Here is a 17,337-nt window from a genome sequence, read left to right on the forward strand (position 1 = left end):
TTTTTTTTTTGAGACTGAGTCTGGCTCTGTCGCCCAGGCTGGAGTGCGGTGGCCGGATCTCAGCTCACTGCAAGCTCCGCCTCCCGGGTTCACGCCATTCTCCTGCCTCAGCCTCCGGAGTAGCTGGGACCACAGGCGCCCGCCACTTCGCCCGGCTAGTTTTTTGTATTTTTTAGTAGAGACGGGGTTTCACCGTGTTAGCCAGGATGGTCTCGATCTCCTGACCTCGTGATCCGCCCATCTCGGCCTCCCAAAGTGCTGGGATTACAGGCTTGAGCCACCGCGCCCGGCCACGGTGATTTCTTAAGATACAAAAAAGTATAAATCACAAAGGAAAAGATTAACAAGTTTGATATGACAAATAAAGGAATTTGTTCTGAAAAAATGCACAGAACTGCAGATGAACATCAACAAGAAAAATTACCAAAGAAGATACTATAGTTTTCTCTACTTTATAAGAAGTGGAAAGGCTCACCCGTGGCCCTAGGAGCAGCAGTGGATGGGGCCTAAGGCCAGTGGGAACTGGCACTCACACCCCAGCCTGGCCCTCTGTACCACATCTGCACCAGCCCAGGGAGCCTCACAGCAGCCCTGGGTCAGGTGCACTGCCCTATTTTTTTTTTTTTTAATTTTTTTTTTTTTTTTTTTTTTTTTTTTTTTTTGAGACAGAGTCTCGCTCTGTCGCCCAGGCTGGAGTACAGTGGCCGGATCTCAGCTCACTGCAAGCTCCGCCTCGCGGACTCACGCCGCCATTCTCCTGCCTCAGCCTCCCGAGTAGCTGGGACCACAGGCGCCTGCCACCTCGCCCGGCTAGTTTTTTGTATTTTTTAGTAGAGACGGGGTTTCACCGTGTTAACCAGGATGGTCTCGAACTCCTGACCTCGTGATCCGCCCGTGTCGGCCTCCCAAAGTGCTGGGATTACAGGCTTGAGCCACCGCGCCCGACCTTTTTTTTTTAATTTTTTGAGACAGAATCTCACACTGTCGCCCGGCCTGGGGTGCAGTGGTGCGATCTCAGCTCACTGCAACCTCCGCCTCCCGGGTTCAAGTGATTCTCCTGCTTCAGCCTCCCAAGTAGCTGGGATTACAGGTGAGTGCCACCATGCTTGGCTAATTTTTTGTATTTTTAGTACAGATGGGGTGTCACAATGTTGCCCAGGATGGTCTCGAACTCCTGACCTCATGATTCACTCGCCTCAGCCTCCCAAAGTGCTGGGATTACAGGCATGAGCCACCGCGCCCAGCCACTGCCCCATTTTATAGGTGAGGAAACTGAGGCACAAAGAGGCTAAGTAACTCGTCCCAGGCCATACTACTGGGGAGTGGGAGAGCCATGACTAGGCCTGGGCAGTCCGGCCTGCACCTCTGAGCTGCTTTTTAAAGCAGATGTGGGAAGAACTGCTATGAAATCAAACGGGGAGACTACAGCTCAGAAAAATGTGGCAAGAAAGGGCCAGAACCACGCAGCCAGCCAACATACACATAGAAAGGTGATCAGCCCACTAGCTGCAAAGAGGTGTTATCTCACATTAAGCAGTCTGGAGAAAATTAAAAGTAATTGTTTGAAAATACCAAGTTTAGATTGTGCTTTGGAGCAGGGCCTGTAACAGCGGGGTTATTGGGATTGGCAGTCGGCAGTCACCCTGGAGAGAGTAGGCCCATCAGAAGAACTCAAGATTGGGGCGGCCGAGGTGGTTCCAGCAGTGCCCCCTTGGTCTTGTGCCTTGTGCGGCCCTCTCCCCATGCAGTGGGCGCATCCTCTCAGAAGCTCTGGACTTTGCCCTGCCCTGAAGCTCATGGTCCCTTTGTGTTTCCTCCACCAGTTTCCACATCTCCGCCTGGTCCTCAGCAGGGCTGTGTGAAAGGCTCTGGCCTCAGTTTCTCTCCCTGTGCCCCCATGTTCCTCCTTCACCCAGGGCCCAGCCCCACTGACCACTCGCACATCGGCACCTGAGTTCGGCCCATGTCCTGGGCTCCAGGCCCTACAGCCAGTGTTTTCTGACTCTCCACCCAGATGTCCACACTACTCGAAGCCTGGGTGGCCACCTGCCCAGCCTCTGCCTGCTCCCAGCTATGCCTGCATGGTCAGCCCAAGGCCACAGCTGGGTCACATCCACAGGCACCGGCGCACTGTCAGGAGCTGCCCACCCGTGGGAGGGCCTCATGCTGACCCTGGCATCCTGGTGCCCCTCTGCCCTGCCATTGTTCTCCCTGTGGCTCTTCCCGCTCACACTGTGCCCAGCACGTCAGCCTTGGGCAGAATGTGTGGCACAAGTCTGTCTGTGAGGGTGGGTGGGCATGGCGCTGCTCCTCTTGTCTCTGTGGCAGACTGGAGTGGGCAGGAACTTGTGGCCAGAGGGCATTTTTGGGAGGAGGTTGGTACTTGCATGAGTTTTCTTTGGTGACAAAGCGCCAAGTGCAAATTCGGTGGCTTCAAACAACAGAAATATATTTTCTCACAGTCTTGGAGACCAGAAGTCCAAACTCACGATGTTGGCAGGATGGGTTCCTTCTTGGGGGCCCAGAGAGAGAATTCATTTTAGCCTCCCCAGCTTCTGGTGGGGCCATGGATTCAAGGCGTCCTTGACCTGAGGCTGCCTGGCCCCAGTCTGTGCCTCCATGTCACATGGCCATCTTCCTCCTGCCTCTGCATCTCTTCTTATAAGGATGTCATGTTGGAGTTACGGCCCACCCTACTTTGCTATGACCCCATTTTAACGGTCACATCTGGCCGGGCGTGGTGGCTCATGCCTGTCATCCCAGCACTTTGGGAGGCCAAGGTGGGCAGATCACTTGAGGTCAGCAGTTTGAGACCAGCCTGGCCAACATAGTGAAACCCCATCTCTACTAAAAATATAAAAATTAGCCAAGTATAATGGTACACACTTGTAGCTCCATCTAGTCAGGAGGCTAAGGCAGGAGAATCACTTGAACCTGGGAGGCAAAGATTGCAGTGAGCCGAGATCAAGCCACTGCATTCCAGCCTGAGAGACAGAGCAAGACTGTGTCACTACACTCCAGCCTGAGTGACAGACCGAGCAAGACTCTGTCTCAAAAAAAAAAAAAAAAAGTCTCATCTGCAAAAACCCTATTTCCAATAAGGCCATGAATTTGGAGGGACACTTTTCACCCCTGTGTAGTCCTGGAGTTCTGTGCTTGGCTAGTGTACTAGGGAGGGCATTGTGCAGGCTGCCATGGGATTTCTGGAAGGGGCAGGAAGCAGACATAGGTGCTGGGGATCGTCACAAGCCCACGGCCTGCAGCCGCTTACCACTGGCTGGTGTCGCAGCTTTGCAGCGCTTCAGCGAGGGTGCCCTGGAGTACCTGGCCAACCTGGACCGGGCCCCAGACCCCACGGTCAGGAAGGACGCCTTTGCCACCGACATCTTCAGCGCCTACGATGTTCTCTTCCACCAGTGGCTGCAGAGTCGAGAAGCCAAGGTACGCCCCACGGCTGCACCAGTCCACACCTGGTGCCAGGGCGCTCTCCCCACATTCCCTGCCCATGGCAAATTGATCGGAGGGTGGTAGTGGTTCACTGGCGAGCAGAGGTGCCCAGTGAGAGGTGGCTCACCTTTATTTATCTTTTTGAGACAGAGTCTCACTCTGTCACCCATGCTGGAGTGCAGTGGCATGACTTGGCTCACTGCAGCCTCCGCCTCCCTGGTTCACGTGATTCTCATGCCTCCCGAATAGCTGGGATTACAGGCGCCCGCCACCACTCCTGGCTAATTTTTGTATTTTTAGTAGAGATGAGGTTTCGCCATGTTGGCCAGGCTGGTCTCGAACTCCTGACCTCAGGTGACCCACCTGCCTTGGCCTCCCAAAGCTCTGGGATTACAGGTGTGAGCCACCGTGCCCAGCCACCTTTAGGCTGCCCCACCTGCAGTTCCCATCCTTACAACTTGTGCCAGAGGGGCCTCGTCACTGTGGGTTTTTCCTTCTGCCCAGAGGCCCAGTGCTGCTGGCAGGGCCCTGAGCATCTCCTACAGACCCCCTGGGCCTGGCCACCATCTGGCTTGCTGTGGTCTCCCCACAGCTGACCTCTGGGTGTTGGGCTCACTTGCCAGCCCCTGTAGCACCCACTGGTAGCCCAGTGTTGGTTCATGTCCATCCCAGTGCTTGCTGGACATGCTCTGAGCAGTCAATGTTGACTGAGCAGCATGAGCTTCCCACCCACTGTCCCCTCTCAGCTCCGTCTTGCCGTGGTGGAGGCTCTGGGGCCTATGAGCCATCTGCTGCCCAGTGAGAGGCTGGAAGAGCAGCTGCCCAAGCTCCTCCCTGGGATCCTCGCCCTCTACAAGAAGCACTCGGAGACCTTCTACTTGTCCAAGGTACCTGCAGGCAGGGCAGGTCTACCGTCTAGTCCCTGAGGACCCCTCCAATCACAACTCCCCCGGGGGTGGCCGTGAGTCCTCTGCTAAGGCTCAGTGGTGGGCTGTGAAGGACAGAGCCCTCGTGGGGACCAGCTTAGTTTTCCTATTGCTCTGCCCTGGACGGTGCCAGGAACCTAGGCCTTTTGGTCCATGGCACTTGTGGCCTAGGGAGCCCCCTTCCTGGGCCCTCCCGCCCTCCTCCCTGGCTCTGAGTTCTAGAGGTAGACGAAGGGCCTCCTCATTTGAGCCCCAAGGTGGGGCCCATGTCCTCCTGGCCCATGTCTTCCTGTGGCCCAACTGGGAGGCTCTGGTCGACCTCACGGTCAGTTCGGGGGGCTGGAGGTAGGACTGACGGCCTCTTCTGCCTACCCCGAGCAGAGCCTGGGCCAGATCCTCGAGGCGGCCGTGAGTGTGGGCAGCCGCACGTTGGAGACCCAGCTGGATGCCCTCTTGGCTGCACTGCACTCCCAGGTAGGAGGCGGGCATCAGTGGGCGGGTTCAGGTTCTGCACACCTTTCCGTGGGAAGTTGCTGGACAAGGGGTGCAGAAAGCAAGTTGGGGTGGACGGCTCAGCCACGCGGGGCTGAGGACTGGGTATTCCCTAAAGGTCACTCGAGTAACTTCTTAGCGATGTGGCGATGCTCTTGCCCTGCCCAGCAGTGGCATGTGCAGGTGACATATTAGCCCCCAGGATGGAGGTGGCAGGAGTGGATGCCCAGGCCCAGTGCAGGCCCGGTACGGGTGGTCTCGGAGAAGGTTGGCGTGGAGTGGGTGCCCAGGCCTAGTGCAGGCCCGGTACGGGTGGTCTCGGAGAAGGTTGGCGTGGAGTGGGTGCCCAGGCCTAGTGCAGGCCCGGTACGGGTGGTCTTGGAGAAGGTTGGCGTGGAGTGGGTGCCCAGGCCCAGTGCAGGCCCGGTACTGGTGGTCTCGGGGAAGGTCAGTGTGGAGTGGGTGCCCAGGCCCAGTGTGGGCCCGGTACAGGTGGTCTCAGAGAAGGTCGGCGCGGAGTGGGTGCCCAGGCCTAGTGCAGGCCTGGTACAGGTGGTCTTGGAGAAGGTCAGCGCAGCTGAAGCACCAGCTGGGGGAGACTGCCCTGGGTTTCTGGGGACAGAGCTCAGAGGAGCAGAGGAGAGGCCCTAGGCTGCAGGGTGGGGGTCTTGAAGGCCCTGCTGGAGAGGAAGCGATGTGGGGAGGAAGCTGAGCATCTGGGACCCCTCCCCAGGTCGGGTGAATGAGGCCCGAGAACGACTGAGGGACACAGGTGCTGGGTCGCCCATGACCCTGGCACTGGGGGTCGTCTGTCCGTGGGACTTTCTGGATGAGAGGGGACAGGGACAGGAGCTAGAGAGGGTGGTGTGGTGAAGTCTGCAAGGAGACTTTCTGAAAAGACGTGTGGAGGTGTGGGCTCGTGTGGAGGTGGGCTTACTGCTTGGCTCTGCCCCTCACCTGGCCCACTCCAGCTGGGCCCCACTCTCCACCGCCTGGATGGTCCTGGCTGCATCCCGGAAACAAAGGGGAAGAGGGGACGGCAGCCACAGAGCTAGTAAACATCATGTAAGTGCTGTGAACAGTTCCATGGTAACAAACTTAAAACTGTATGAAATGGTTAGGTTCCTAGAAAGATAAAAATGTCAAAATTGGTATGAAAAGCAACAGAGAATTGAATAAGCCAGTAAAGCAACAGAAATAATATTCTAAGACCTTTCTTCCTTAAAACAAGCCCAGGACCCAAATGGTTTCACGACTGAGTTCCACCAAACTTTTGAGGAACAATTAATTCCTGTCCAGTACAAGTACACTTGGAAATAGAAACGATCCAGAGCTACCTCTTTCATTCTGTGAGGTCTGGCTCAAATTCCAGGCAGAGCCGTGTAAGGAAATGCAGGTGTGTCATGATGAGCATAGACATGAGGTTTTGCATAAAGTAACAGGTTACTGAACCCCAGACCATCCTTTTACTTATGTATGTATGTATGTATGTATGTATGTATGTATGTATTTTGAGATGGAGTTTCACTCTTGTTGCCCTGGCTGGAGTGCTGTGGTACAATCTCGGCTCACTGCACACTCTGCCTGTTGGGTACAAGCGATCTCCTGCCTCAGCCTCCTGAGTATCTGGGATTACAGGTGCCCACCGCCACACCTGGCTAGTTTTTCTATTTCTATTTTTATTTTTTCTATTTTTAGTGGGGATGGGATTTCTCCATGTTGGTCAGGCTGATCTCGAACTCCTGACCTCAGGTGATCCACCCGCCTCGGCCTCCCAAAGTGTTGGGATTACAGGCACGAGCCACGGCACCCAGCCAAGACTGTACTTTTCAAAACAGCTTATGCGGGAGGGCTTAGCTCACAACGCAAGGCCTATCCAGCATTTGGGAGCTGTCAGTGCACTTCACAGTAATAGACTAGAGAAAAATAGTGTCTGAGTTCAATCAATGCAGAAAAAACTTTTGATGATTTTTTTTTTTTCCCTGAGATGGAGTTTCACTCTTGTTGCCCAGGCTGGAGTGCAATGGCGCAATCTCGGCTCACTGCAACCTCTGCCTCCCGGGTTGAAGTGATTCTCTTGCCTCAGCCTCCCAAGAAGCTGGGGTTACAGGTGCCCGCCACCACGCCTGGCTAATTTTTGTATTTTTAGTAGAGACGAGGTTTCACCATGTTGGCCAGGCTGGTCACGAACTCCTGACCTTAAGTGATCCCCCTGCTTCAGCCTCCCAAATTGTTGGGATTACAGGCGTGAGCCACTGTGCCTGGCCTAAAATTCTGAACAACTAAGATTGGAAAGGAACTTCCCTAACTTAACAAAGTTTGTATACCCGAACCCTCAGTCTTCTTCATAACTGATGGGAAGTTTTAGGCAATTCCCTGTAAGGTCAAGAACAGGAAGGGCCTGCTTCTCGCTGCAGACAGGATCCTCTGCTGGTTCTACAGAGAAAGAAAAGAACCAGGAGGGAAGGGAAGATGGTCATTATTCATCACCCGTCCACCTTCCTGGCCAAACTATTAGGACCAGTCAAAAGTTCCGGCAAGGTGTGGTGGCTCACATCTGTAATCCCAGCACTTTGGGAGGCTGAGGAGGAACTGCTTGAGCCCAGGAGTTCGAGACCAACCTGGGCAATGTAGGGAGACCCCATCTCTACAGAAAAAAATTAGCTGAGTATAGTGGCACAGATCTGTAATCCCAGCTATTCAGGAGGCTGAGGTTGGAGGATCACTTGAGCCCAGGAAGTTGAGGCTGCAGTGAGCCATGATCATGCCACTGTACTCCAGCCTGGGTGACAGAGCAAGACCTTGTGTCAAAAAAGAAAACAAAGTTCTGCAAGTTTGCCAGTTACAAGACCAACCTACAAAAGCCGAGAACATGTTTCTACACCAGTACCGACCAGCTAGAAAGTGTATGAAAACACTATCTGTAATAGCAACAGAAACTTATTAACAGCCAGGTGTCATGGCGCGTGCCTGTGGTTCCAGCTACTCGAGAGGCTGAGGTAGGAGGATCGCTTGAGCCCAGGAGGTTGAGGCTGCAATGAGCTGTGATCACGCCAGTGCATCCCAGCCTGGGCGACAGTACAAGACTGTGTTTTAAAAAAAAAAAAAAAAAAAAAGAGGCCGGGCACGGTGGCTCACACCTGTAATCCCAGCACTTTGGGAGGCCGAGGCGGGCAAATCACGAGGTCAGGAGATTGAGACCATCCTGGATAATACGGTGAAACCCCGTCTCTACTAAAAATACAAAAAAATTAGCCGGGTGTGGTGGCGGGCGCCTGTAGTCCCAGCTACTCGGGAGGCTGAGGCAGGAGAATGGCATGAACCCGGGAGGGGGAGCTTGCAGTGAGCCAAGATCACACCACCGCACTCCAGCCTGGGTGACAGAGCGAGACTCCGTCTCAAAAAGAAAAAAAAAAAAGAAAAGAAAAGAAACTTATTATGTATAGTAATTAATGAAGAATGTGCAAGAACTCTATGGAAAAAAGTTTACAATTCTGAAAACAGTATTGAAAAAAAGATGTGGCATAGTATCATTTACACAGTCTAAAAATGAACAAAACAATACACATTTGCAAAAACTAAAAACAAAGAATGATTATCTACATGGGGTGGGGATAGGAGTAGAGAAGGGATTGAAACGGGAAATAAGAATATACAAAAGCTGAGAAGGTAGAAAAATGTGTTATATCCTATTCTTTGAGCTATCCATTCATTTCTTTTGTTTTTCCATTGCATTTTAGGTTTTGTTCATATTGATCTATAGCAGTTATTTATTTAATTTTTTTTTTTTTTTTTTTTTGAGACGGAGTCTCTCTGTCGCCCAGGCTGAAGTGCAGTGGCCGGATCTCAGCTCACTGCAAGCTCCGCCTCCCGGGTTCACGCCATTCTCCTGCCTCAGCCTCCCAAGTAACTGGGACTACAGGCGCCTGCCACCTCGCCCGGCTAGTTTTTTGTATTTTTTAGTAGAGACGGGGTTTCACCGTGTTAGCCAGGATGGTCTCGATCTCCTGACCTCGTGATCCGCCCGTCTCGGCCTCCCAAAGTGCTGAGATTACAGGGCCACCGCGCCCGGCCTATTTAATTTTTTTAGAGACAGGGTCTTGCTCTGTCCTGCAGGCTGGAGTACAGTGATGTGGTCACAGCTCACTGCAGCTTCCAACACCTGGGCTCCAGCGATCCTCCCACCTCAGCCTCCAGAATAGCTGTGACTACAGGTGCACGTCACCATGCCTGGCTTTTTTTGTTTTTAATTTTTTGTAGAAACAGGGTCTCAGCCAGGCGCAGTGACTCACACCTGTAATCCCAGCACTTTGGGAGGCCAAGGCAGGCAGATCACCTGAGGTCAGGAGTTCGAGACCAGCCTGGCCAACATGGTGAAACCCTGTCTCTACTAAAAAATACAAAAAAATTAGCCGGGTGTGGTGGTGGGCACCTGTAATCCCAGCTACTCAGGAGGCTGAGGGTGGAGAATCGCTTGAACCCAGGAGGTAGAGATTGCAGTTGCAGTGCGCTGAGATCGCACCACTGCACTCCAGCCTGGGCAACAGAGTGAGACTGTCTCAAAAAAAAAAAAGAGAGAAGAAACAGAGTCTTACTCTGTTGTCCAGGCTGGTCTCCACCTCCTGGCTTCAGGTGATCCTCTTGTCTCAGCCTCCCAAAGTATTGAGATTACAGGTGTGAGCCACTGCACCTGGCCTATAGCAGTTATTTATAACCTTGTATTATATATGTGAAAATATTTGCTCCTAGTTTGTCATTGAGTCATTAATTCATTCTTGAGACAGGGTCTCGCTTTGTCACACATGCTGGAGTGCAGTGGCGATAACAGCTCACTGCAGCCTCGGCCTCCCAGGTTCAAGTCATTCTCCTGCCTCAGCCTCCTGAGTAGCTGGGATTACAGGTGCGTGCTAGGGATTACAGGTGCGTGCTATGATGCCCAGCTAATTTTTGTATTTTTAATAGAGACCGGGTTTCACCATGTTAGCCAGGCTGGTCTTGAACTCCTGACCTCAAGTGATCTACCCACCTTGGCCTCCCAAAGTGCTGGGATTACAGGCATAAGCCTCTGCACCTGGCCCCCTATGCTTTTATTATTTAATCTGTCTGGGATTTATTTTATGGAAGGAATGAGAATCCAACTGTATCTTTTTTCGAGATGAATACCCATTTGCATTAGTTATATATTGCTGTGTAACCAGTTACTGCAAAACTTACCACCTTAAAACAACAACATCTAGGCCGGGTGCAGTGGCTCACGCCTGTAATCCCAGCACTTTAGGAGGCCAAGGTGGGTGAACCACAAGGTCAGGAGTTCGAGACCAGCCTGACCAACATGGTGAAACCCTGTCTCTACCAAAAATACAACATTAGCCAGACATGGTGGCACACGCCTGTAATCCCAGCTACTCAGGAGGCTGAGGCAGGAGAATCGCTTGAACCCAGGAGGCGGAGGTTGCAGTAAGCCAAGATCGCGCCATTGCATTCCAGCCTGGGAAACAGAGCGAGACTCTGTCTCAAAAACAACAACAACAACATCTGTTATCTCACAGTGGGCCCAGAGTTGAGAGCAGCTCAGGGGGTTGCTGCAACTCAGGGTCCCTTGTTACTTTACACCCATTCATGCTGTCGGCCTGGGCCGTGCCATTGAAGGCTCTACTGGGGCTGGAGGATCTGCTTCCGAGGCTGTTCATTCACTTGGCTGTTGACTGGAGGCCCCAGTTCCTCACCACATCGGTCTCTCCATAAGGCTGCTTGAGTGTCCTCACAACCTGGTGGCTAGCTTCCTGCAGGGCGAGTGATCTGAAAGAGCAGGCAGGAAGCTGCAGCATCTTTTTCTTTTTGAGATGGAGTCTCACTCTGTCGCCAGGCTGGAGTGCAATGGCGAGATCTCAGCTCACTGCAAGCTCTGCCTCCCAGGTTTATGCCATTCTCCTGCCTCAGCCTCCAGAGCAGCTGGGACTACAGGCACGCGCCACCTTGCCCAGTTAATTTTTGTATTTTTAGCAGAGATCGGGTTTCACCACATTGGCCAGGATGGTCTCGATCTCTTGACCTTGTGATCCGCCCACCTCAGCCTCCCAAAGTGCTGGGATTACAGGCATGAGCCACTGCACCCAGCCTGGAGACGGGGTTTCACTGTGTTAGCCAGAATGATCTCGATCTCCTGACCTCGTGATCTGCCTGCCTTGGCCTCCCAAAGTGCTGGGATTACAGGCGTGAGCCACTGCGCCCTGCCAACTGCAGCATCTTTTATGGTCATATTTGGTCTTTACGGTAGAAATAACAAGGAGCACGCCGGGCACAGTGACTCACACCTGTAATCCCAGCACTTTGGGAGGCCGAGGCGGGCGGATCACCTGAGCTCAGGAGTTCAAGACCATCCTGACCAACATGGAGAAACCCTGTCAGTATTAAAAATACAAAAATTAGCCAGGTGTGGTGGCACACACCTGTAATCCCAGCTACTTGGGAGGCTGAGTCAAGAGAATTGCTTCAACCCAGAAGGCAGAGGTTACAGTGAGCCAAGATCGTGCCATTGCACTCCAGCCTGGGCAACAAGAGCGAAACTCGTTTTCAAAAAGAAATAACAAGGAGCTACCTGGAAACCTAGAGCTGAGCCCTGGGGCCAGCTCCTCCACCTTACCATGCTTCCTGACAGTTCTCTAAGAACCCAGGTTGGGGTGCGGCCCTGTGGGCCTGGAGTCTTTGCTGTGGTTACCTCTTCTGGCTCATAAGAGGGCTCTGCTAAAGAATTGCTTTGGAGCTCTTTGTGCAGAGACCCTGTCAGTGCCCTTTGCTGTGACACCTGCGAGTGGGGACCTAGGATGTCACACCTGGATTAGTGGGGGTGTGCTTCTGTATCACCCGCTAAGGTACCGTGGAGCCCAGAGATGCATCTGCCAGCATCCTTAGTTTTTTGTTGTTGTCTGTTCATTTGTTTGAGACAGGGTCTTGCTCTGTCCCCGGGCTGGAGTGCAGTGGCACCATCACAGCTCACTGCAACCTCAACCTCCCAGGCTGAGGCAGTCCTCCCACTTCAGCCTCCTGAGTAGCTGGGACCACAGGCGTGCACCACCATGCCCAGCCAGCAGCCTTAGTTTTTGCTTTTTACCAATATGATTTTTTTTTCCCTTATGATTTTGAATAAGTGGAGTCCAGAAGTTTTGGGTTCCAGTGCTTTATGTGTCCTAGAGATTCATGCTTTCCAGCCTGGCGTCCTGGGCGTCATGCCTGGGCCATGGGAGACTCTCGTCTCTAGTCAAGAAATGTTTCTTGGGAATCTCTTCTCCTGCTGCTGGTAGGAGGGGTGGAGGGTGGCAGGAGCACGATGTTTCCCTGGAGACTTGACAGCAGCTGTGTGTCTGCCTGTTGCTGCCCGTCTCCCTCTCCCCCACCGTAAGGAGATGGGGCTGGTCCCTGGAGCGCCTCTGATTACAGGGGATGAGACTGTCCTGCACCCAGGGCTTGGGTGAGAAAGAGCCTGGAGTGCCTGCTGCTTGCTATAGGCATGGGGTGGAAACCCAGAGCCCTCTGCCCAGCTGCCCAGGCCCAGAATCGTCAAAGGGAGGGAATCCTTCCTTCTGGCCTCTCTGGTCTGTAACCTCTGCCCTGTTCCTGGAGCAGATCTGTGTGCCGGTGGAGTCCTCAAGCCCCCTGGTGATGAGCAACCAGAAGGAGGTGCTGCGCTGCTTCACTGTGCTGGGTGAGTGGTGGGCCCAACCTTGCCCACAGGCATCTGCGGAGACTCATGGGGTCACCACCTGCTGCATGTGGAGGATGGTGGTGGCTGGGGTCCTGGTCTGGGATGAGGAGGCCCCTGTTTCCACCTCTCCTGGGCCTACCTGTGGCTCCAGAGTTCTCTGAACCAGGGCCTGGGCAGCGGCTGCAGCCTGGAACGTTGTTCTCCTCCGAGGAGCTGCTGACCTGCCCAAATCCTTGGGCGCCTCCACTAATGGTCCAGTCCCCGCGTTCCCCTACTTGCTCCCCGCCTACCTATTCCTCCACACCCAATCTCTGGCTCCATGGCCTGCTCTCTACTCCCCCAGGTGGCATGTGGCTGCTGGCCCTGGTTACCTGCCGGCCTCCCATGACCCACCTGGAGGTGCCATGCATCCTGTCACCACCCCCACTGGATGCTGTCCCTGTGCCCTGCACAGGCCCTCATAGCCATCCTGGAGGGGCAGCAGATGGTGTGAGGAGGGACCCTGCTTGCACTTGGGGCTGTCACCCTGCTGGGGCCACAGCATTGGCATCTCCCTTGAGCTGGTCGGGCCTCGGGTCCCCCACCTGCATGAGCATCTGCCCTTACACAAGATCCGCAGGAGGGGTGTGGGGAGACTGACTGCAGCCAGGCTGGGGGCAGGGGTGTGGTGGGCAGAGGGACCACAGGTCTGATACCCAGGCAGAGCAGGCCTCCAGAGCCCACCTGGAAGGGGGATGGTCTGGTCCGTGAAGTACTGATAAGGAGGCTGCTGCAGTCGTTGCCAGAGGGCTCCTGGAGCTTGGGCTGTTAGCCCTGCTTGGGCTGGGGGTCTGTGTGCTTGACAGCTCGAGTCCCCTTGAGTCTTAGACTGGTCTAGAGCCAGGAGAGTCAAGAAGGGCCACTGAGGGCCCTCTCGCAGGCCGCCTTGCGAGCTGGAGATGCTGAAACAAGCACCGGTGTGTGGGTGGGCCAAGATCTAAGTCCCGGCATGCTCTGGGTGGTGCTGGCGCTGTGGGCTAAGGACCACACGTGCTCCAACCCTGCCTTAGACAAGGGCATCGGAGCCAGGCCCAGTGATTAGGTGGCCCCAGCTTCTCACCTTCACACAGCAACTCTGTCCTGGCTCCTCCCCTGTGCTGGAGAGTAGGTGGACGCTGTGTATAGGGATGAACAAGATGACATGGAGCCTAATCTGTACCTGTTGCCCTGTAGCCTGCAGCTTGCCTGACCGCCTACTGGCCTTCCTGCTGCCCAGGCTGGACACCAGCAATGAGAGGACCCGCGTGGGCACCCTGCAGGTGGTCCGACATGTCATCAACTCGGCTGGTGAGTGCCTCCATGCTAGCCCGGCCGCCGCCCCTGGCCGTGTCCAGGATGGAGCAGGTCCCGGCAGATTTTGTCCCTCTAGGTGAAAGCACCATCCTGCTTTGCATTCTCTGGAAAGACTTCCTACTTTCTATTTTGCAAAATTCTAAACTTCTTGGAAAGTTGCATGGGTGGTACCTTTCTACCCTTCACCAGATGGTGGTGGCTCACACTTGCTTTGACAGCTGGCTGCAGACACCATGCGTGGCCACACTCCCCATGTGACCGTGGCTCTGAGGGCTCCCAGAGCCTAAGACAGCCATCCCTGAGCCCACTGCTCTAGCTCACTCTGGGATCTATTCAGAGACATACTTTGGTTTAGTTTGGTTGTCTCTTAGACTTCTTTGCCCAAGAGGAGCCTTTTTACTCTTTTTAAGGGATGAGGAGGCCAACTGTTTTGTAGAATGTCCCTCAGTTTATGTATGTGTGATGGTTTCTTCACAATTACAGTAAAAAATTCACGTTTCCTTGTTTTAAGGCTAATTTTTTATTTTCTTTTTCTTTTTTTTTTTTAGACCTGGTCTTGCTCTGTCGCCAGGCCGGAGTGCAGTGGCGCAATCTCGGCTCACTGCAACCTCCCGGGTTCATACCATTCTCCAGCCTCAGCCTCCCGAGTAGCTGGAACTACAGGGGTGCGCCACCAGGCCCAGCTAATTTTTGTATTTTTTTTAGAGACAGGGTTTCACCATGTTGGCCAGGATGGTCTCAATCTCCTGACCTGGTGATCTGCCCACCTGGCCTCCCAAAGTGCTGGGATTGCAGGTGTGAGCCACCGTACCCATCCTTAAGGCTAATTGAAGTGATTAGTGATAATCCTGAAAACATACTATTTTTCACAGGTGAGCTTGTGGTTTCCAGCATGGCTCTTCCGCAGGTCAGTGCACAGTGGCCATGGCCCGCCAGCCCTGCAGTCTGCCCGTGCTCAGCCTGTTATAAAAGCAACAAAGGGACCACATGTGACCCACAAAGCCTAAAATATTTTCTGTCTGCCCTTTTCAGAAGCGGAGCACTGCCCCCTGTCCTGTGAGGTTCACTGTCAGGTGCTGGGATGCAAACAGCAGCCACTGAGGAAGGCACATAGAGTTCTGGGACATGTAGGAGCAGCTTGAGAAAGCAGCAGGGCTGGCTGGGGAGTGGCTCACGCCTGTAATCCCAGCACTTTGGGAGGCTGTGGCGGGCAGATCACTTGAGGTCAGAGTTCAATACCAGCCTGGCCAACATGGTGAAACCCTGTCTCTACTAAAAATACAAAAAAAAAAAAAAAAAAATTAGCCTGGCATGGTGGCGGGCACCTGTAATCCAAGCTACGTGGGAGGCTGAGGCAGGAGAATTGCTTAAACCTAGAAGGCCTCCGGAGGTTGCAGTGAGCCGAGATGGCGCCACTGCACTCCAGCCTGGACAGCAGAGCAATACTCTGTCTCAAAAAAATAAAAGTTAAAAAAAAAAAAAAAAAAAAACAGAAAGCAGGGCCAAGGGAGGACAGGGGCAGAAGGGGCCACAGTGCGAATGTCACCAGGCTAAGAATCAGGTGCAGGCACCTCAGGACACCCTCTGCGGCCCTTGCCCCACCAGAAGCAGCCTGAGGTCCTGCTGCTTTGGGCCTGTCCAGATTTCAGAGCCCAGGGTGGTGCTGCGGTGGGCTGTCTGGATGCTGGGGGTGGGGAGGGGCACACCCGATCTGTGTGGAGGGGTTGGGAGGGGAGCGCCCCGTCTGTGGAGGGGCCCAGAGAGGAGCATCTGCTCTGTGTGGAGGAGTGGGGAGGGGAGTGCCCGCTCTCTGTGGAGGGGTTGGGAGGGGAGAGTCCCTTCTGTGGAGGGGCCTGGAGAGGAGCGCCTGCTCTGTGGAGGGGAAGAGAAGGAAGCCTGGGCTCTCCGTGGAGGGGTTGGGAGGGGAGCCCCCGCTCTGTGTGATGGGGCAGGGAGGGAGGCGCCCCCTCTGTGGAGGGGAAAGGAGGGAAGCGCGGGCTCTCCGTGGAGGGTCTGAGAGGAGAGTGCCTGCAGCTTTCACACAGAGGGGCTGCTGTGGTCAGTGGTCCTTGGGGAAGGGAGCCTCAGAGGCATGGCGCGTGTGGCAGCCCCACAGAAAGTAAAGCATCTGCATCAGCAGCGTGCACTCAGCCTCGGGTGGTAGAAGTAACCCTTGAGGCAGGTGCTCTTCTCCCCATTTACTTGATGAGGTTGGCATCTGAAGTGAAATTCTTATGGAATTCTTAGTGCCCATGCTCTTGTTAGAGATGCGTTTTTCCATTCAGAAGTTCAACATTTCATGGGATTAACCATGCTCAGCTTCCCTTTGTTAATTCATCAATCACATTTATGCTTTTCAGCTTTCACTTTGTTTTCCCCACGTTTCATTTTTTCCTTGAAGTTCTTTCTCTGTGCATTTACATATGTACAAATGCATGTACGCAAGGAAATATTTTAACCAAATGACATACTTCAAAACATGCTTTTTTCACTTGCTAGTATATCTTAGATAACTTTTAACATCAGCACATATGCATCTGTGTCATTTTTTGGTTTTGTTTTGAGACAAGGTCTCGTTCTTTCACCCAGGCTGGAATGCAGTGGTGCAATCATAGCTCACTGCAGCCTTGAACTCCTGGGCTCAAGCAATTCTCCCACCTCAGCCTCCCAAGTAGCTGAGACTACAGGTATGCACCAGCACATTCTGCCAATATTTTTGTATTTTTGTAGAAATGGGGTCTCCTTATGTTGCCCAGGCTGGTCTCGAACTCCCGGGTTCAAGTGATCCTCCTTCCTTGGCCTCCCAAAGTGCTGGGATTACAGAAGTGAGATGGGCACCTAAGCCATCTATGTCATTTTTAATTATTTTTATTTTGAAGTATAATACGCATATAGAAAAATGTACACATGTTAACTGTTCAGCTCCATGAGTAATCACACAGTGATCCTTTGTATTTATTCACCAACCAGGTAAAGAAATGGGACATCAACAACACCCAGGGATGGCACTCTCAAGCCCCTTGGAAGGGGTGACTTCTAACAATAGTAGATAGTGTTACTGTTTTGGGATGTTGTGCAAAGAGAATTGTACGGTGTAAATAATTTTGTATCTGGCTTCTTTTCCTCAGTATTCTCTTGGTGAAATTTATACATATAGTACAGTTCATTTATTTTCATTCCTGTGAAGGATTCCAGTGAATTATCTATTACAGTGATTCATTCTGCCTGTGATGGGTAAATGGCTCTATCCCGTATTTAACTGTTAATGCATAATCCACTATTAACATTTGTCCTTTACACAGTTAGTGTTGACCTAGATGTCGAATTTCGGGTTATAAAGTGTGTGTGTGTTCAAGTTGTGTACATAAACCCTTCTGTTTTTCCAAAGTAGCTGTTTATACCCCAATTTATACCCCACACCTTATGTCTCACAAGTGG

The 17,337-nt window shown here is 53.1% G+C and overlaps 1 protein-coding gene across 10 annotated transcripts in view; it reads left to right on the forward strand.

Annotated features, from left to right (window-relative positions):
- Positions 1–17,337, forward strand: part of MROH1 (maestro heat like repeat family member 1) — a 121,645-nt gene that overhangs the window by 44,008 nt on the left and 60,300 nt on the right. For all 10 annotated transcript variants that reach the window (XR_004185985.1, XR_004185986.1, XM_031669872.1 and 7 more), the window contains exons 7-11: positions 3,290–3,441; positions 4,194–4,334; positions 4,755–4,847; positions 12,489–12,567; positions 13,780–13,893. Coding sequence is in view for 8 of the 10 variants with exons in the window: in XM_031669872.1 (XP_031525732.1) it covers positions 3,290–3,441; positions 4,194–4,334; positions 4,755–4,847; positions 12,489–12,567; positions 13,780–13,893 (579 nt within the window). In the remaining 2 variants the exon portion in view is untranslated. The remainder of the gene's footprint in view (positions 1–3,289; positions 3,442–4,193; positions 4,335–4,754; positions 4,848–12,488; positions 12,568–13,779; positions 13,894–17,337) is intronic.

Source organism: Papio anubis, chromosome 8 (assembly GCF_008728515.1).
Source record: "Papio anubis isolate 15944 chromosome 8, Panubis1.0, whole genome shotgun sequence".
Classification (NCBI taxonomy): Eukaryota; Metazoa; Chordata; class Mammalia; order Primates; family Cercopithecidae; genus Papio; species Papio anubis.